The 20,862-nt window shown below is 44.7% G+C and overlaps 1 protein-coding gene across 2 annotated transcripts in view; it reads right to left on the bottom strand.

Moving 5' to 3' along the window:
- Positions 1-1,114: 1,114 nt before the first annotated feature.
- Ccdc146 (coiled-coil domain containing 146) overlaps positions 1,115-20,862 on the bottom strand; it is a 135,690-nt gene continuing 115,942 nt past the window's right edge. The window contains exons 10-19 of one of the 2 annotated variants that reach the window (XM_031380078.1): positions 19,544-19,639; positions 18,595-18,765; positions 15,521-15,609; positions 15,260-15,424; positions 13,020-13,211; positions 11,239-11,467; positions 6,737-6,865; positions 6,136-6,273; positions 3,557-3,805; positions 1,115-1,621 (exon numbers count right to left, since the gene is read on the bottom strand). In XM_031380078.1, coding sequence (XP_031235938.1) covers positions 1,418-1,621; positions 3,557-3,805; positions 6,136-6,273; positions 6,737-6,865; positions 11,239-11,467; positions 13,020-13,211; positions 15,260-15,424; positions 15,521-15,609; positions 18,595-18,765; positions 19,544-19,639 — 1,662 coding nt within the window. In that variant the 3' untranslated portion in view covers positions 1,115-1,417. Of the gene's footprint in view, positions 1,622-3,556; positions 3,806-6,135; positions 6,274-6,736; positions 6,866-11,238; positions 11,468-12,986; positions 13,212-15,259; positions 15,425-15,520; positions 15,610-18,594; positions 18,766-19,543; positions 19,640-20,862 lie in introns of both variants that reach the window. The other variant, XM_031380077.1, reaches the window with a different exon arrangement.

Below are 20,862 nucleotides of genomic sequence, written 5' to 3' on the forward strand. Positions count from 1 at the left end.
GACTGTTTCAGTGTGCAGTGACCCCGTACCATAGGGACTGTTTCAGTGTGCAGTGACTCCTATAACATAGAGACTGTTCAGTGTGCAGTGACTCCTTTCTTAGCTAAATGGCTGATACTTACTGAAGGGTCTCACATGCCCTTTGCTTTGGAATGATCTTGCAAAGCAAAGAGGCCAAATTCAGGACTCAAAGTGAGAGTAAACTTAAATCCCCGCCTGTGGCAGGACAGATGCTTGGAACACCAAGTTGGATTTAGCCAAATGAAAGTATAGTATCTCTCAGCCTCCCAGAGCTGGATATGAGATTCAGAACCACTACCGACACAAGAGAAACAGCTTAAGCATATTAGTAAATGTAAAAGGATGGGCCTCACACATATGAGTGAGTCATCACATCTAATAATAAAGACACTGGAATCAGAAAAATTTATGGGTGAAATGATTCTTTGAGCAAGTAAGTATTATTGTTCCCACAGAAGTAACATCGCTTGAGTGATAAGTGTCCCCACTGCTCTTCACACAGCCCAAGTGCTGCTGCAGCAAAGGGCTTGCGTCTGTCACATGGTTGTTTCCTCAATCACTGTTTCCTCAGTCAGGTAGTCAGACTGTGCACACATAAATGGGCACCTGTCACACTGCACACATAAATGGGCACCTGTCAGACTGCACACACATGAATGGGCACCTGTCAGACTGTGCACACATAAATGGGCACCTGTCAGACTGCACACACATAAATGGGCACCTGTCAGACTGCACACACATAAATGGGCACCTGTCACACTGCACACATAAATGGGCACCTGTCAGACTGCACACACATAAATGGGCACCTGTCAGACTGCGCACACATAAATGGGCACCTGTCAGACTGTGCACACATAAATGGGCACCTGTCAGACTGCGCACACATAAATGGGCACCTGTCAGACTGCGCACACATAAATGGGCACCTGTCAGACTGTGCACACAAAAATGGGCACCTGTCAGACTGCGCACACATAAATGGGTCCTGTCAGACTGTGCACACATAAATGGGCACCTGTCAGACTGTGCACACATAAATGGGCACCTGTTTTTCCTCTAATAGAAAGAAAACACTCACATGTCTGCACTTCATTGAAAAGTTATTTATTTTGTACTTTTACAGCATCTTGTCTACTGTATATTCCTGAAGTGTAGTCACTATAAACAGTGAAAAAGAAATACATGAGCAATTAAAATACCCCTTGACACAATTGTAGTCTATGTCCCATTTCAGTGTCACGTAACAGGTCGTATGTAAAAGGAAAGCACTGTTTTAAGCCAGCCCTCTGCTGTTGACTGTACCTCAGCAGCAGCAGCTGTGGAGCTCACTCTCCACAGAAGCCTGGCTCCAGCCCTCTCTGGGAGAAGGCTGCTGGACTGGTTCACATGTTTAGATTTCAATGGGCTTTAAAACAGGTTTCCTAATGTGCCTCCTGTTGGCTCCGGGTTCAGAGGGCTTAAATGGAGCCATGGCACCATAGGGTTTGGGCAGAGGAAGCGTGGTGTCTGTCTCAGGCATGTAGGCATTCGGACGCTGCTCTGCAGTCGTGTAGACGCCATTGGGCAGCTGCCGATAATCTGTCTCCATGTACTCCTGCAAAGGAAGATGTTCTCATTTCAGTTTTCTAAAAATACTGAACTCAACTTTCCCTGGGTCGTAAAGAGCATCTCTAGGCCTTGCTGAACAAGAAGAGGAGGGTGAGGCCCTCCCTCACCTCTGTTGCCTGTCCGGAAACTGCTGTGGGCTTCTGGGAATGAAGTGCCTTATAATCTTAAAGTACCGAGGGGTCACAGGGTTAGATGGATGAACAGGAAACCAGACTTGCTGGTGGCTTCAGTGACCAGCCAAGACCTTGGTCACTGGGGAGGTGAAGGGCGTGGCATAGAGCTCTATGATATGTGCCAGGTGTGGTTCTGTAGAAGGCTGTAGTAGCTGTACTATGGCTGTGGAGGCCATGACAGAAGGACACAAAAGGGCCCTTGTGATGTGAGCAAATGCCAATGTTAGACTTGTCATAGGCACACTGGTGGGTGGGGCTACAGTGTTCAACCATGACAGCCCAGGGCATGACTGGGATGATGGTCCTCGGTGGTTCCTCAGGGAGAAAGCGGTGCTTTGGACTGCTAGTTCAAAGTCTTTTCTACATGCCAACCTGCTACAGCATTTTCTCTGTCCAATCACATTAGGGCAGTGACAGGCCTGTGGTTGGACAGGAATAGAGAGGTGGAGCTAGAGTTGGAGGAGAAAAAAAGTCAGGGGCAGGAGAGGTCGTCATGGAGACAGAAGCTGAGGATGGTCCAGACCCCATGAGGTTACACAACCAAGCAGGTTCTTACAAAATAGATTACTTGGGTTAGAATATTGTCTTTATTATCTGGTTCTAAAATTATTGTATTGGCATCTTGTAAATTGTGATTTTTTTTTTATTATATAAATCTGATTGGATATTGAGACCTTAAGAGTCATGTTTTACTTACCAGGTAATAGGCGCTATTTAGATGAATGATTGTGGGAGTGTGTGAAGAGTTGCATGCGAGCGAGATGTAGCTTGCTGGGAGGAAATAACAAAAACCCACTGGAGCTCAGTATTGAGGTAGAACGGTACTGGCTCAAAACGTGGCCTGGCGGGAAATGGAGTTTGCGGGGTGGATTCATTTTTTATATTTCCCGCAACACCAACCCTCTTTCTACCAGCCATTCAGACTATGCCTGTTAGAGTGGGGGAAACTTTCACACTGTTGAAGAAAGCTTAATCCAAAACCCTGAGATCCAAAATGCTCTGAACTTTTTGAGGATTGATATTATGTCACAAATAGATAATTCCATACATGATGTCCTATCATGACTGCAGTCAAAATTAAATAGACATAAATATGCATTGAAGTCACCTTCAGTCTACGTGTATGAGGTGTATATGAAATAAGTGAGTCTGGTGTTTAGACTAGGGCTCCATTCCTCAACTATCTCATGAAAATCCTAGGAAGCTCAAACCATCTCTCTTCCCAGGCCTGTCAGATAAGGGGCCACCCACCGTATCATGAGGGACACGGCACTCTTTGGGGGCCACCCACTGTATCATGAGGGACGCTGGCACTCTCTGGGGGCCACCCACTGTATCATGAGGGGCACTGGTGCTCTCTGGGGGCCACCCACCATATCATGAGGGACACGGCACTCTCTGGGGGCCACCCACCATATCATAAGGGACACGGCACTCTTTGGGGGCCACCCACCGTATCATGAGGGACACGGCACTCTTTGGGGGCCACCCACTGTATCATGAGGGACGCTGGCACTCTCTGGGGGCCACCCACTGTATCATGAGGGGCACTGGTGCTCTCTGGGGGCCACCCACTGTATCATGAGGGGCACTGGTGCTCTCTGGGGGCCACCCACCATATCATGAGGGACGCTGGCACTCTCTGGGGGCCACCCACCATATCATAAGGGACACGGCACTCTCTGGGGGCCACCCACTGTATCATGAGGGACACTGGCACTCTTTGCAGCACAGGAAGCAAAGCTTACCTGAGACTTCTCAGCAGTGGCAAAGGCATACATTTCTTCATCTCGAAGTACCTTCAGCCAGTCCTTCTCAATCTCTCTGTTGAGTGGGAGGCCCTTTTCTATCCTGGAACTACAGGAGAAGATGAATTCTTCTTTCTCTCTCACCTCCTTTTGGAGTTCAATGGTCAGAGCTTGTTTCATGGAAAGCTCAGCCACAAGAGCCATCATTTCGTGGGTAACAACTTTGATCTTTTGTTGGTAGCTATTCATCTAGAAATGGAAAGCCCACGGTTTAGTTGGTATAGCTATTCTGTGAGGAGAAAACAGAAGGCTGCTGGCTACTTGGGTGGGCAGCCTTTCCTGAAGGAATGAGAGGTTATCAGGAATCCATAGAAAATCCCCGAAAGAGGCTCCAGGGATGGAACCTCTCCCACTTACTCTTCTATTGCTGTGATAAAACAATGAGCCAAAGAAACGTGTGAAGGAAAGGGCCTTTGGTCAAATACTTCCATTATTGAGGGAAATCAGGGCAAGCAAAAGCCATAGGGCAAGTAACATTGCTTATTCCCTGGCTCCCTTTCTTCTCCCAGTGTCAATCATTAGCCAAGCACACCTTTATTGGCAATGGCCAGGGCCAGTGTGATCTAGGAAGTAGGCCATCCTTCTTTCCAAGTGTCTGCAGGTTGTGTCACATTGTGAAAACTAACCAGGACAGAACTCAACATGTTCAGCCTTGTAAATAAGAAATAAACAAACAAACAAAATCAAGGAAAGAAACGAAAAGAAAGGTTTCTCTAATTACCAGCTTCCAGGTCGGAGAACATGGAGACTAGCTTAGTGTTTGTTTTTAAGAGAAAAGGAGGGAGGGAGATGCTCTTGATGCTTAAGTTCTGGCTACTTATGAGTTCTGGCTCATACAACAACATGGGTTTATCAGTTTGAGCCTTTACAGCTGTTTGGGGCCTTCCTAGTCACACTGTGTTTCTCCGGTCTCATAAATAAGTTCCAGAGGCTCTGCCATCAGCTTTGAAAAAAATCATCTCTCAATGGAAAAAAAAAAATGTCTTTTAAGACTGGGAATTCATTTTGCAAAGGGAAGGGGCGAGACATTTCCAGAAACTTGGGGGAAGGGTATAGATTCTGACAAAGCTCACTGCCTTAAATAAATCTCATCATTTCTTTGTTTATGAGGCCCCCTTGTACGCTACTGATATTGGGTGCTACAGAGCAGAAGGGGACAGGCCATGCTACAACATTGTTTTCACCACTTCTTAGGTGACTGTTCAGTCATTTCCCACACAGCTTTGTAAAACTATTTGCAGAACAGAATTGGCTATTTGCTTATTTACGCACAAACAGTTTTCTAGAGTCTATTACATGTGAGGCCCCGAGAAACTGAAAGAGGAAGTTTACCTACCCTCTGGAGGCTAGCCTGGGGTGTAGGAATCCTTTGCCCTCAGCAGACGGGGCAGGGGCAGTCTGGGAGGTGTGGGTATGCACTCAGTCATCTTCAGCTAGTCTCTCCCTTCTCACTCTGCTACACAGTGTGTGACACCCCTTCCCCCTGTGTCTGCCTCATGTATGGTGGAACGGACACAGCAAATATTCAGTAGCTATTGCTGGGAGGTTAAAATTCCTCTTCTGGAGGATGCTTAAAAGTCCCACAGAAGCAGGCGTGGTGGGACCCTGTCACCCTTAGTCATCAGCTTCTCCCACTAGCACTGCTGTGAGTAGGTGCCACCCTAGTACCAGCCTAGCTGCTTCACATCCCCAGCCCTAATGTCACTTGGAAGGGTTAGCCTTGGAATTGTGACTGCTGTGTCTCTTCAATTGCCCTATCCCTCTGTGGGTTCTGGCTGAATACTGTCTCGGAGCAATTCCTACTCAGACTACTGGATAAATGATGTGTTCTGCTCAAAAACAAACAGAAAGGGCTTTACTTTGTATACAAACTATAAAGATAAGGATTAGAATACTTGAGAAGTTGTCTTGTAAAATAAAACTTAAATACTCTCCTTGAAAAGCTTGTGCTTCCTTCCTGTGAAGTGGATTCACTTGGGAAGTGAGTGGACTGAAGCTCATTTTGTTATGTTTCTAGACTCATAAAACTTCATCTCTCTGGTGCTTCCCAACAATTGAGAAGAGCAGAGCACGGAAGGGGAGAGCAGGAGTTGGGGTGGGGAGGGGTTTCCGTCACTCAGGGAGGGGTGGTTTCATCTCTCAGGGAGTGGGGTTCTGTCACTCAGGGAGAGAGTAGGGGGTTCTGTCACTCAGGGAGAGAGTGGGGGCTCTGTCACTCAGGGAGAAAGTCAGGGTTCCATCACTCAGGGAGGGGGTTCCAACACTCAGGGAGAGAGTGGGGGTTTCTGCCATTCAGGGAGAGAGTGGGGGGTTCTGTCATTCAGGGAGAGAGTGGGGGTTCCATCACTCATGGAGAGAGTGGGGGTTCTGCCATTCAAGGAGAGAGTGGGGCTCTGTCACTCAGGGAGAGAGTAGGGGGCTCTGTCACTCAGGGAGAGAGCGGGGGGGTTCTGTCACTCAGGGAGAGAGTGGGGGTTCCATCACTCATGGAGAGGGGAGGTTCCATCACTCAGGCAAACCTTCTTGGCTAAGAGCAGTGTGTCCTTCTTGCAAGCCTGAGTTTTGCTTTTGAGCCTGTTTGTGAGCTGGGACACCTGCTCATAGATGAAATCCTTCTCCAGCAGCTTCTCCTCCTTCTTGGCTAGCTGAAGTTCCAGCTGCAGTTGGGAACAATTTCAGTAGGAGTTAAAAAAAAAAATGACTTATGTAAGGCATGGTCTTCATCTGTCCTCTACCCCACGACAGAGACACATTGCTTTCTTTGTTGGTAAAATACATCTGTAAAGTCTCTGGAGCTGCACTAACTATGTCAGGAGACACTCAGGGTCGGGAGGGGCTCTCCTCCCAGGGTGACCATGCCATTCTTCCCACATGTTCCCACAAGGATGACAAATTAACATATTCATTTGAGAAGTCAAAATTCCTTTTGGGCTAGGAGAGAAGGGTGCCTCTGAATCACGAAACTACTGGATCTTTCCTTCTTTGGGTAAATACCTTTATCAAAGTTAGGATTTAGGACTCCATTACCAGCAGGGGAAGCCTGGTGGCCAGAACCTTGAAGGATGATGGGTTTGCAGTATCGGTGAGCAAGCAGTTGAGTGTTTAAGAAAGAACATTTACCATATCTAATTTCTTGATCATTTCTTCTTCGGTCAGATCTTTCCCTTTAATGAAGCGGACCCTGCCCTTGCTCTCAGGGTTCACAAAGAGTTTCTCCAGGTCTTTTATCCTATCTGCGCACTGTGAAAACTGTTGCATAAGAAGCAAACATTAGCATTCAGTTTAACTCTCGAGCTTGGTAAATTGTCAATAACCCCTGCATGGGAAAGCAGTCTGACTCTCTCACTAGCGAGGAGGCTGGGTTCCTACGAGCCCTTCCGTTGCTTCCAATTGTGTGTGGCATTCATGGGACGGTGTGGAATTAAGGATTCAAATGGTCTGTGCTGCCTCCCTGCAGGTGTTTCGGAGATAGGAGCAGCTGGCATGTAACAAGCCAGATTCCACGGCCTCAGTGGCATCCCCAGAAGGAAGTTATCAGTTAACCCAGCATGCACTGTGTGAGCAATGGTCTCAGCCACATGTATGCTTTTGGTTAAAGAGCCTTTGAATAGATTATACCTGTTGAATCACTGAGATGTGGCTATCGGGTAGTGATAATAATACTAATGATAATGATAACAATAATAATAACAACAATAATAATAATAATTATAATAGCCATGCTTAGTTTAAAAGGGGGGTATAGAGCACACTGATCACCCAAAGGCCTTGTTCTCAGCTTCCCTACCATTATGTAATTGTTTATTTAGAAACCTTTGCTTTCTTACTTGGCACATGGCAAGATGAGGCTTGGTCCTATGGGGTAAGACAATATAATTTAGTGCAGCTGTTCTCAACCTGTAGGTCACAACCACTGGAAAACACATAGTTCTGATGGTCTTAGACACTGAGACACTGCTCAGGATAAAAATTAAAGTTGTGAAGTAGCAACAAAAGTAATGTTATGGTTGGGGGTCAGCACAACCTGAGGAACTGTATTAGAGGGCCGCAGCATTAGGAAGGCTGAGAGCCCCCACTTCCGCGCTTTGGATTACACTAGGAGAAATACAGGTAGAACTTCACAACTTTAACTGGGGGTCCTCTTCTCTATAATAAGAATTTTAAGGAGTAACATTTAAAAATAGTGACAGAAATTATTAGTAATACCTCTTAATGTTTACATTGTTTTCTTAATTAGGAAACTAAGAAATAAATGATACTTATCAAAACCTCCACAGGGCTGGGCAGATGTTTCGGCAGTTAGGGGCACCTCCTGTTGCTCTTGCAGAGGACCTGGGTTTGGCTCCCAGCACCCATCTGTAACTCCAGTTCAGAAGATCATGACATCTTCTGATCTCTGTGGGCACCAGCTGAGCATATTGTATACGCTTTTAGATGTACATACACTCAGCCAAAATCCTCATACATATAAAATAAAAATAAAGAAATCTTTAAAAATAAATCTAGTGCCTTTATTTAAATCTCCCACTGGGCATTTAAGGAAATACTCTTCGCTTTCCTTGTAGACGCAGTGTTCTTGTGCCTCACGACTGCTCATGAGATTTCCAGGACTCCTAAATGGGGTTGTTACTACAAGGTCCGGGAGAACATGATTCATGGTAACCCTTGGGATCAGTCAGTTGAACAATGAAAAGCATTGGTTTCAAAATAACCAAAAAGAAAAAAAAGTAGTCTTAATAAAATTCTGAGAATGGTGCCAAATAGAGGGAGACTTAAGACACAACAAAACAACTGAATCTTATACACCAGGATGTGGCAAGAACCCGGTCTTGGAGGGCAGAGTGTAGGTGTGGCTTGCCCAGAGCTTGGCACTTCACATCCTGTCTTCCTAGGTGCGCAGTCAGCGTGAACACAATCACATGTCGAGTGCAGTATGAAAAAGAAAAGGTGGCTTTCCACACATCAACCCTAAGCTCAGGTATAGCCCACAGGTCTCAAGTCATACGCAGCCCATGTGATAGAGGCTTGCTGTCAGACACAGCAGAGAGAATCACTAAATACATCACAACTCCCTCTTGGGTAAAACTGAATTCTTATTTCACAGCGGGCAGCTGATCATTTCTAAGAATGATGAACTTTTCATTATTAAAGCGTGAATTATGTAAATGTCAAGAAGAGAGAAAACACTATGAGTGACGTGCTTGTCTCTCGGCTCCAGCAGCTGCCACCACGGCTGGGCTGGCGTCAGTCAGGCTATGCCTCTGCTCTCACCAAAGGCACCTGGAGGATGATGGCAGAGTTATCCCCCTCCCCGGCACCCCCCCCCCACCACACAGGTTCATCTGTGTAAGTCAAAGGAAACCAGTTTTATTTTTTTCTTTGTCTTTTTGTTTTGTTTTGTTTTTGATAGAGGTTCTTATTGTATAACCTAGGCTGACCACAAGGTCATAGGAATCCTCCTGTCTCATCCTTTCAAGTGCCAGGATTATAAGCATGCACAATGCATCCAATTTAAAACATAAGAATTTTAAGGGAAAATTTAGTCATAGTATCATTTTACATATAAAATATCAACTCTTTTATATATGTCTACTGAGTTTCTATTTTCTCCACTGCTGTATATACTAATGTGCATGATTTGATATGTTTCTTCAATGAATATATTAAAGAATGAAAAGGAAGGAGGTGGGGCTACTGTTAGATAGAATGTACTTTTGTGGACACATCAACCAAATGTAATAAATGGTAAGAAGAATGATAAGTTTTGGCCATTGGATATAGGTACTGATTTGCAGCTAACCTGAAAAGTATGCTTATGTAATGGAGAATCCGGTCTGTCCAACAGCTTTCTAAAGTCTCCTTTGCTAGATATTGTGTAGTTCCTCCTGGACAAATCCAGACCTGATGCTGGGAAAGCTGTATATTGGGAAAGAGTTGTACAAAGCCAAATTTCTCTGTAAAATGGAGCATGGCAAGTACAGCGTTACCAATGTGTAATGAAGGAAGGCAAGGGCCAGAGAGGCAAGGGGCATAGGAAAGCTGGGAAGACTAGCCATGAAATGGACAGAAGGACAGACTGGAACAGCACCTGCGAAGCCCTGGACAGCGCTGGGGTGGCCCAGAGAACTTTGAGGGTTGTGGGTTTCTGTGTGTAACATGGAGTTCTTTGCATTTCTGGACTGTAACCTCACACCCTGCTGTCAAAAATCTTCAATAAAATCTGTCAAGGACCTTGTATGCATGTTTTTATGTAGACTAAAGAGGATGGCCATCTATGGTCTACCTTGACAGAGTGCAGAAATGGAGCAGGTAAACCTGCAGGCTGAGCATTTTTGGAAGCTAGAGTCAGAGCCAAGGAATAACAGGAGACACTTTGGGAACCTTGTAGAGGGGGTGGGGGTGGGGCAAGCCAATCAACTGACCTAGATGGGAGCAACGATGGCTACTAATCAGGCAAGCATTGGGATAAATGACCCTGATGTAGTTGCACAAGATGGAAGATGTTATCTGTCATCTATCTAGAGTTTATCTATCCCAATGTGGAATTGACCTCATATCTAGTTTCACAGTTTTTGCATGATGTTATGTGGAAAGTTGAAAGTAAATGTTAGCACTGAGAAACATTTCCTTGAGAGGAGGTTTGCTCTCAGATTTCTGATTATCTTAATAATTATTTTGGGGGATAGATTTCTTTCCTTTCAAAATTTTGTTCCTTTTCTACTTTAATTAATGGAACATACCTTAATTTCATAACTAGGGAAAAAAATCCAAAAGCCAGGATGACAGTTTAGAAAACAGGGTAGAATCTGTCCCTGCAGCCTTGAGCCAATGGGGGGAAAGTGTCGGTCACCAATATGTTGGTTCAATTTTTCTTTATGCTTTCATAAAAATATCATTATGCTTTCATAAAAATAACATTACGTGTGAAGAAAATAGACTTATATCCACATTTTAGTCTTTCCTGTCGAGAACCACAGAGGTAAATAAAGATCCTGCTGTGTGTGACTGCAGACTGAAGAGCCTGCCATTTCTTCAGAGGGTAAAAGCACTGACCCTCAGGCTAGGTGTGGTAGCACAGCTTGTCATCGCAGCTCTCAGCAGGCTGAGTCAGGAAGGTTGCAATTAGCCTGGGCTACACAGGCTGCAAGACCCTGCTTCAACAAGCCAGAAAGCCTAAATGCTACATCTAGATGCAACCAGAAACACCAGTGGCATGATTATGCCACGGACAGTGAGAGCCTATAGAAATGAAGGGCTAGAGCTAAACCCTGGGATGGCTCAAGAAACATTAACAATGGAGGGGGGGAGAGAGAGGGAGGGGAGGGAGGGAGGGAGGGGGGCAGAGAGAGAAAGAGAGAGAGAGAGAGAGAGAGAGAGAGAGAGAGAGAGAGAGAGAGAGAGAGAGAGAGAGAGAGAGAGAGCGAGAGAGAGAGCACAAAGCTCAGATCCTCAAAACCTCATCCTGGAGCAACATTCAAATCCATCTTCAAACACAATAACAAGATAGTTATCAACAGCAGTGCAGCTTGGCTCTCATTCAATAACCCATTTCCACTACAAACTCCAAGAGGACAGGAGCCGAGCCAGTGGCCTGAGGAAGTGTCCCCTGGCCGCTCACCCACCTGAATCTGGACCACAGCCAGGTCGGCATCCAGGGACTTTTTGATTGGCAGTAGTTTCTGTGTCACGGAAATTTGCCGTTGCTTCTCCGTAACCTTCAGCTTTAGGAATCGGATTTTTTCTTCTAGGATGTGGATTTCAACATCCTGATGAAGTTTCATCTTCTCTTGGATATTCACTTTTTCGTAAAAAATGCACACTTCTTCTTCCCGCTCTATCAGCTGAATACCACTGTGGTCAAATGCAGAGCAGGAGTCTAAGCGGGCTGTTGAGGCCACTATTTCTTAGTCACTGAGGTTCCCTCTGGCTCATAGCACACAGAACCGAGAAGACGTTACACATTCTAATAGCTTGCTCATTAAGCGCCGCACACTGGGTCTGCCCTAGGGATAAGAGGGTTTGGCATCTCTAATCTAAGGCCAGCTGTGCAGCAGGCTGGCCACAGTGGCTTTGTGAGCCCCAAAAGGCAGATCTTTTCTTGGGCCAGACTTGCCAAGCATGGGCAGAAGCTGCTGGACAGGAGTCTAGGAATGTGATTCTGGAGTCACCAGGCCCAGGGATCTCTGAAAAGTGACATTTCTGATGCGTGTAGCCCCATAAGCTGCCCTCTGCTGACAGGCACAGTGGAAAGGCCCCTCCTTGGGAGGAAGCCACTAGACAGAAACAAAGTGAGGCTTTGTTCTTCCAGTACCTTTGGTCTAACCCAGGCCTTGGAACATTATTTTCCTGCAAACTTCTGCTTGTGCCAGGAGCCAGCTAGGATTCGTTTTTGTTTTTTAAACCAGAAGAAACACTCAACAGTCCTTTGAAAAAGTTGTGTTTGAAGAACTTAAGTTCTTGAAGCTCTTCCCACACCACCTGTACAGTCATTACTGTAACTGCTGCCTTTAGTTTTTCTGACTCGTTCTCTTCCCTCCAGTGGTGCATATGCAGTGGTCCCTGGCTAACCTTGCACTCTATTCACCTCCTTCCTTTATGTTTTATTCTATCAAAGCTTCTTCTTATCAAAGTCCCTTGCTAACAAGGGCAGTACCAATGCTTCACCATCTTGTCCCTCAGGATCTAGTGTTCCAGTGCTTTACATGAAATAGCACATCGTGAAATTTAAATTGTTTTAGTATTCTGTCATCTCACCAACCAGTTTCTCAGAACACAAGCAACTGAGTGGGGAGGGGAAGAGGGTATTAAAAAAGTAATACTGTTCATGACATGCTTGAAGATTAGAAGAAATATATTAGTCCTCTATGCCTTAATCATGGGGAAAATGAACTATGAGAATGGGTTGAGAAAAAGCCAAATCCTGCCCATATGGAGAGATGTTACAAAGAGTGACTCACATCAGTTGATGCAGAAGGAATTCATTGTGAGCCTAGAGGACTGGTTCTCAACCTGTGGGTCATGGCCCCCATAGGATCACATATCAGATATTTACATTATGATTCATGACAGTAGCAAAATTACAATTATGAAATAGCACTGGAATAATTTTACGGTTGGGGGGTCACTACAACCTGAGGAGCTGCATTAACGGGTCACAGCGTTCGGAAGGGTGAGAGCCACTCTCCTAGAGTTTCAGAGAAGACTCTGCTCTTCAACTGTCCCCAACCTCCCTCCCCCTTTTTATTTCCCTTCCACAGACAGCCTGTCTTGTTTTCATGGACAACACACAGCTCCCTCCAAAGGGTAAAGAACATGGCTACCTCTCAGTAGGATCCCGGGCACTCAGCCCAGCCACATTTGTGACCCTTACCTTTCGTTCCGCCGCTGAACGGCCTTCTCGTACCTCTTGCGCAGCTGCACCATCTCCTCTTCGATGACGGTGATCATGCTGGCCAGCCTGTCCATGCTGGTCAGCTGGGCCTCCTTCTTCTCCTTCATTTCCTGGAGTTTAGCAGTGATTTTGCACACATCACTCTGCATGCTCTCTCTGATGGTCACGTTGTTGGAATGCTTCAGCATGGCATTTTGCAGCTTTCTTTTAAAATAACAGCACAGTGGGGAAGATCGTTACTTTCTTCAATAATCCTGAGATGTCTGAAGAACAATGCTTTCCCAGGTCTTCACAAGACACACCTCCTCTGTTGTGGGATCCTTCCTCTAGCCAGATGACTGTACTATCATCTGTTAACCACTGGGTCACACTTGTTTGTGAAAGGGTCTTTTTCTGCTCTGTCATCTTAGGAGACTGAGTTCTGAGGACAGAGGCGCTTCTATTGACAACGCCTATTGGACCTGCAGACTCAGTCAAGGAACATGGGTCAGGCTGGATGATATATACCATAGCCAGTACGTGGTATTCTAATTTCCTTTTGGGTAAGAATCTGACTAGGAGATTTCTCTTTTCAACCATGCTTTTTAATCAGTGTATTTGGTATTATCTTTTTCAAAGTCATCTGGGCAATGATGGCTAACAGAAAAATCCAGTTACATAGTCTCAGGAAATCAGGAACGAAGTGGGTGAAAGATTCCAGTAGATCTTGGCATGTGGTAAACAATATATTCCCAAGACTACAATTTTTCAGGTGTTATTTCTGATGTTCTTATATAGACTAATTCATTTGTCACTACCGTGTAGTGACAAAAAGTTCTACACACTAATGATGAGGATTATAAATACGGGAAGAGTGCCGAGAGGTAGAGCACCTCGCCCAAGGTCCTACAGTGATGGACAGAGCTGTGAGTTGAGTCTTGAAAGAGTTGTCTTAGCAGATCTGTAGCATGCCTCTTCACACACACATCACATACCTTAAACCTACAAGGCAGGGATACTATCCAAGCGGTGATTTGTCTCCTAACTTCAAGTGCACATATCAGATTTAAACTTCATTTCTCAATCGAGCAATGGAAGTCAGTAGTTCATCATATTAAAAATAGTTTTATATTAAGTTTTACATTCATCAAAACCTGTGACTCCTAGCTAGAGAACAGGAAGTGTGCTCAGACACCTAGGTTGTTACCTGAGAAGCAAGGTGGAGCAGGTAGTTTTGTCTACACTGCTTTGTGCTTCTGGCTGGTCATGTGAGTGCACCCACCCAGGAGCTATCTTGGATTGGCCAGTAGAACACACACACACACATACACACACACACACACACACACACGCCTTGGCTAACTCAAAGACTGGTCACTCCTAAATCTTCCCCAGCTATCACAGGCCCAACCAGGAAAGTGGCCATTGACCATTTACCTTAAAACTCACATGGCTGATTAGCCTTTTATTGTCCTTCTACTACTGCATCCCTTTCTTCTCTCCCGAGTCCGCCCACCCCCCATTCTCCTTGCATCCTATCCTACCCCTGCAACTCTCAGTATCCTGCCCTGTACTCAGTCATTGGCTACTGGCAACTTTATTGATAGATCAAAAACCAATTGAGGGCAAGGGCCCTCAGCGTCAGTAAGTACAGATTCCTGGGTAAATCTTAAATGAAAGCGTCAGGAGCACCCTGTACAGCCAGCTATTCCCCATCTCTGAACACTTGGCTTGCTCCTTGACTACCAGGATATTATAGCACGCCAGAGACACAGAAGGCAAGGCTTTGGAAGGTCACTGGCTGCAGAGAGTCATGGAGCTGGCCTGGCCTAGTTGCCTTGGAAGGCCCGTGTCATAGGTTTTTCCAGTTAGAGCCCATGGCTCCAGGAGTACAATGTGCCTTCCTGTTCCTGAGTGGCCATGCATTCCCTCAGGCAGCAAAGAAACACTTTGTGCTTCTCTGTCTGTCCCCTGAAGGTCAAAGAAGCAGGGAAGCTTGATGGGAGAGCTGGTCTCAGGCATTAATATAATACTAATAAACTTTACCTTGTAAAGTTTGCAAATGCCATTGTGTCCTGGCAACTACAATTGTATCGATCCTGGAAATTGCCACTACATTCTGTTTCTGATAAATATATAAAACATCTGATTGGTCTAAATTAAACTGTCACAGCCTCAGTGTTGTGGCCCCTCCGGCTGGCCTCTCAGGTAACCTGGCCCCTTAAGCAAGCATGCGAGCATGCGAGCTTACCGCCTGCTGCTGTGATTCTTACCGGTCTTGAGAGACAGCGCTGTTCCTTAAGATTTCCAGCTCATTTAATGCCATTTTGAGTCTTTCTTTTATTTCATTTACTTTCTGATATGCTTTGTGAAGTAGGTTTACAAGCTTGTTTCTTTCGTTTCTAACTGTATCATACAAGTTGGCAAATTCTCTGAGTCTGTGAAAACGAGGTGGTTTTTGAAAATTGAAAAGTAAGTAACACGTTTCTCCCAAGTAACTAAATCATGATTCTTTTTTACCAAATTCTTTTTACCTCCGATAAATTTCATGCTTTCTCTTCTTGTATAGCATGATTTCAAGGTCCTTTGATTTGATTTCCTTAAGAATATCACAATGTTTTCGCTGAAATGTAAAAATTCATGTGTGAAATTTAAAAAAAAAAAAAAAACAAACCCAACAACAACAACAACAACATGAAAGCTAGTGTGATGGCTCACATCTGTAATGCCAGCATTTGGGAAACTGGGGCAGTTGGACTGTAATGAATTCAAGATCAACCTGTGATAGTAAGAGCCTATCTCAAAAATTCAAAACCTCCACTACCAAAAGCCACGAGATAGGACTGAACCTCACGCCAGCCTGTCTGTCAGTCCTTCCTAACTTGTTGTACAGATAAGGAGATCGGGAGATTCCCGAGCACCCCCTGGCCAGCTGGAGTGATTCCCATCAACTAGGACAAGGGGACACTTAAGATTAGAAGAACTGAGGAGGACAATAGAGCCCATACAGACAAGGTGGATAACTGGGGGAGGCCTACTGAGGAGGAGTGACTGTAGCCTGCACTGCCCAGCTAGGTGAGCACTGTGCTTACTACAGAGGTCAATGAAGAGGATAGATGGGGACGTTTGACAAACATCATGACCTTAACCCACTGGCTGGTGAGAGGCTGAGGCAATGTTTTAAAGTGTAGTCTGCCCAATTGTTTGGTGGATGTGTTTTCCTTTATAATAGGCGTCATGCTGAGACCAGCTGTAAAACTGTACATAAATACAGTAAAAAGAAAGCAGTTATGCCTTCAAAAATCATGTATATGTATATATACTTACATATACATGTGTATACAGTACATTCAACACTTTAGACTAATAGGTACTAGTTTTGCTCTTTAGATAGAAAATGCTTGTGGGTGCTTTCTCTGGGGCAGGAAGCATTTGGAGATCCAGTGTCTGTTGGCAGGATTCCAGGGAGAGAGTAGTTTCAGTCACCCTCCATCAGGGGCAGGCAGAGCAAAAATTGTTTGGCTTTGTTCTGTCAAGTCAGTATGGATACACAGTGATTTTACTTTGTATAACTTTCAGTGAAAATGGGGGTCTACAGCTAACCTGCATGCAAAGAAGAAAGCTGGTGTAAGATAAAGCATCGTGTATACTGTCTTGGATCTACACAGTCTTGAGTGTGACAGCAATGCCAACGTGAATCTCAATCCCAGCCACCTTATATCTTTTTTTTAAAAAAGAGATGTAGAGATGATATAAAATAATAAGATTCAATGACTTCTTGTGGAAATACAGTTAACTACAAATAATGTTTCATAGAGTAATTCCCCATAATGAAATACTCAAGAGACAAACTTTTCCCTTATGATTTCCATATTTCAAAAAGGAGAATTCTCTTTATGTTTTATCATGAACTAGTAATAAAAGTCAGCTAATGTGGATTAGTCACACATAGATAACATAAGCATCAGGAATTTGGAAACTAGGAAATCTCACAGGGTGGACTCTTGCAAGCCAATTGCCAGTGCTTCTGAAAACAGTGTTCTAGACTGACCCCAGCCCAGCCCCTGACTTTGGTGGCCAGGACCTTCTCAAACCTTAGCTGCTCCCCTCAGCCATCCTCTGCTCTTCAGAGCAGATCCTGGGATGCAGCGTAGCTGAGAGCATCCGGGGAGGCTGTGGTCTTTCTCATTTGCTTTCTGTGAGCCCAATTATTGAGGGCTCCATGGGGCTTTTGTAGTAGAAACCAGACTGGCTAAGGTTGAAGGACCCTCCCCGTCTGCTTCATCTGACCTCCATTCGCTGAGATTTTCTCACTTCTCAGGTGTGAGTGTGACTAATTAAACAGTGAAAGGGGAGTGAAGAGCTGGCTGATTGCTGGGTCCGTATAGCTGAAGCTTTCCCTCTGCTCTGTGCTACAGAATCTGTTTCATCCTTGTGCCACCATCAGTGCCGGGTAGGTGTGAGCTCTTTCTGGGGAGTGAGAAAATCCCATCCCCCTGTAAGCACTCAGAATGAGAACAAAGATCACACTTATACACAGCCCATGCCTAGGCCACGTGACAAATGCGTAAGTTCTGCTTTAGTGATAGCTCATATCATATTCTTTTGTTTGTTTGTTTGTTTGTTTGTTTGTTTCTCTGTGTAGCCCTGGCTGTCCTGGAACTCACTCTGTAGATCAGGCTGGCCTTGAACTCAGAAATCTGCCTGGCTCTGCCTCCCAAGTGCTGGGATTAAAGGCATGCACCACCACTGCCCGGCTCATATTATTTTTTTATAAAAAAAAATTATCATTTTTTGAAACATGATCTCACTATGTCTTTGGGGCTAAACTTTAGCTTACTGCTGTCCTGTGTCAACTGCCTCTTGATTGCATGTCATACATGCACACTCTTACTGTTTGTTTGGCAAGAGATCAAAGCTTGGGCGAGCAAGCCTCTCCCATTGAACTGTATCCTGGCCTTCATTTACTTTTAAGAAAGAACCAACCTCTAGACACAATCCTTCTGTGGAATAACTAAGTCTAGTTTTAAAATGTTAGTTAACTACTGCAGATGCATGTGTGTGTGTACATGCATGTGTGCGTGAGCGTGCTTGTGTGTGCTTCCTTTATGATGTTGCTTGTGGCACTTTGTAAGGAGTCTGAGGAAATCCTGGGATGAAGCAGTAGCTGAGAGCATCCTGCATTGGTCTGTCTGTCATCTGATGAGTCTGCAAATGCTCTGCTCCTAGGTTGTCTCAACGCAAGTCACAGTGGAATCTGTGGCTCTGAGACTTGCAGATTCTCTCTGTGGCCTATGCACCTGGCAGCCACAGCCACTAGAGACACATATGTCATTCTTATTGATGTTGCCATCTTTCAAACCTCTGATCAACCTCTAGACTGCTAACTATTGATAATTGAATACTGAGGGTTATTATTATTATTATTATTATTTTAGTTTGGTTTAGTTTTCCAGGGTATGACTGAGTGTTCTTTATAGACAGTTTAATTTATGGTCACTGAAGTTGAAGGAAATGTGGAATTACCACTTTCTAATTAATGGCGCACTAAAGTGAGACTCCCTTGACCCCACGTAGTAATTAGTGGGTGGCCCTCCAAGGCAGCTACCTGGGCTTTCAGAAAGTCCTTGGCCTTTTGTTCTTTCTCGTCGATTTTGATCTGAGTCATCCGCCCGAGGTTGACCACCAGCTCCCGCAAACGCTCTTGCTCCTTTAGAAGCTTGTTTTCCTCTGTAATCTGCTGCTCCACTAACTTGGCCTCGGCTTCTGACAGAGATTTCTTTTGAAAAGCACAGGATTAGGATTTGCTTTCTGAAGGAGGCCAGCAAGGTCTGCACAGAGAACAGCCTCTTCCTTTTGAGTTTATTAGGAGACAGAGTTCCACGTTTTCCCTTAGTTTGGGAACTAAGGGTGGGAACTAGTGGGGTAACACCATTGACCTTCTCCTTAGGACTCTGCTTTTAAATGACTAGGAGAAGCTTAAAACTATAAAGTACTTCCATGGTAGTTCGACTGACAAAAGTTTGGAACTTGAAAGCAGGCACTGATGAGACAAGGTTGACTTTGGATGCAATCAACAGCCTTTTATTTGAGAAACCCTTCTAGCCTGGGGAGGGTTTGTCCTTTCAAGCATATCCTTTTTTTTTTTTTTTTCTCAGAAAACAAAAACCAGTGGGGGAATGAACTTGAAGGTGAGGGTGGCTTGTGTATACTCACAGATATGAACAGTTGGCTAGCGTGCTTGAACATTGCATTCAACCCTCAGTAAACCTCCCCATAAAAACAAAACAAAACAAAACAAAAAAACAGGCCCATTGTAAGTGGGACTCTAATGTCATATTTTCACTCTAAATATTAATGCATATTGTTTGTGTATATCCCACTGTGGCATTTCCATATCCACATATATCATTACTTGATACTTTCTGCCTTCCCAACCCTGCCCTCTGCTCCCGCTTCCTGTCCCTTAGCATTCTCTTTTTGATGTGGTTTTCTGGAGCATTTTTGAAACTAAACTTTATTCTCCAATCTGAGATAAAAGTGTGACTGATATTAACCTGTTGAGCCAGATTTCTCTTAGCTAGATCAACCTCTTTGTGGAGCTCTCTCCTTCGCTCAGGCAGTAAAAGGTCTTCTTTGGGGATGGCTTCCATCTGGAAATCAAAATTTAAAATAGGTGCTATTATTGAAAAGAGCATCTGGAGTCAACCCGGTTACAGACATTTAAAAAAGGGCAGGTAAATCATGATACCCCATCTTACAGAGATTTTCTATTCTGGTTGTGCCTTATAAAATCAATGCAAAGTATAATATGAAGATCTAGCAAAATTACATAATTAGCTACAAATGTTTTATCCTTTATAAATAAATCTTAATAGCTAACATTTACTGACCATTGCCTAAATTTGTTGCAAGGATCTGAGGGCCTAGACGCACAGTCTTATTCATCCATCACAGCTGGCACGAGGCAGCCAAGGGTTTGGAAAGGAAAAAGGCCTACTTCCTTCCTCACTGGTGCAGCTGCAAACCCATGCCGTCAGCCAGAGAGCCTGGGATCTCTCTAGCACACTCTGTTGCCTCTTGAATTCAGGATTCAGGAACTGAGGAACCTGCATGCGTTGGACTATTCATGTGAGAGCATTATAATTACCAAGTCTACATTCACTTATGAAACTTCATAGGCCAAACAAAACTAGTTCTTGGTAAACCATGAGTATAACTCACTACTTCAATGTGATAGTTTGATGACTAAATTAAAATTCTTTAAAAAAAAAAAAAAAACTCCTTAATCTTTTTGTTGCTGTTGAGATCTACATTTTTGCCATTATACTTTTGGTTGTGTGTGGGGAGCGGTGGAGCTGGAAAGACATTCGCCATGGCAAGATGGCGCCTACTTCCGCTGTCAACTCCTAGTAAACAACTGTTTGCGCATGTGTGTAGAGAACTGTTTGCGCATGTGTGTAGAGTGAAAAGACGCCGAGTCACGGCCCATTCTGGGGCGTCACGTAGGGTAATGAGCGAACAGCCAATCATGGGCAGACACGCCGCAGTGCGCCGCAGACGATCAGTGTGGATTATTGGCTTGACCCTTTTTTCCCTACGGAGGAGGCAATAAACGTTGCTGCAGAAGGAACCTAGTGTCCGTGTGTCTTCTTGCTGGCGAGACAACTGCACGGGTTACAGTTGTGTTAGTTTGTACTTTTGTCCTGTGTTAAAATACTTGGGGGAAAGTATTTGATAAGGAATCCCATAGTGGCTAATGAGGGAGGGCAGGCATGCAAGGCTATGGAAGGGTCACCTTGAGGGAAGGCAGGCATGCAAGGCCATGGAAGGGTCACCTTGAGGGAGGGCAGGCATGCAAGGCCATGGAAGGGTC

Source organism: Mastomys coucha, unplaced genomic scaffold (genome assembly GCF_008632895.1).
Source record: "Mastomys coucha isolate ucsf_1 unplaced genomic scaffold, UCSF_Mcou_1 pScaffold19, whole genome shotgun sequence".
In the NCBI taxonomy this organism is placed as follows: Eukaryota; Metazoa; Chordata; class Mammalia; order Rodentia; family Muridae; genus Mastomys; species Mastomys coucha.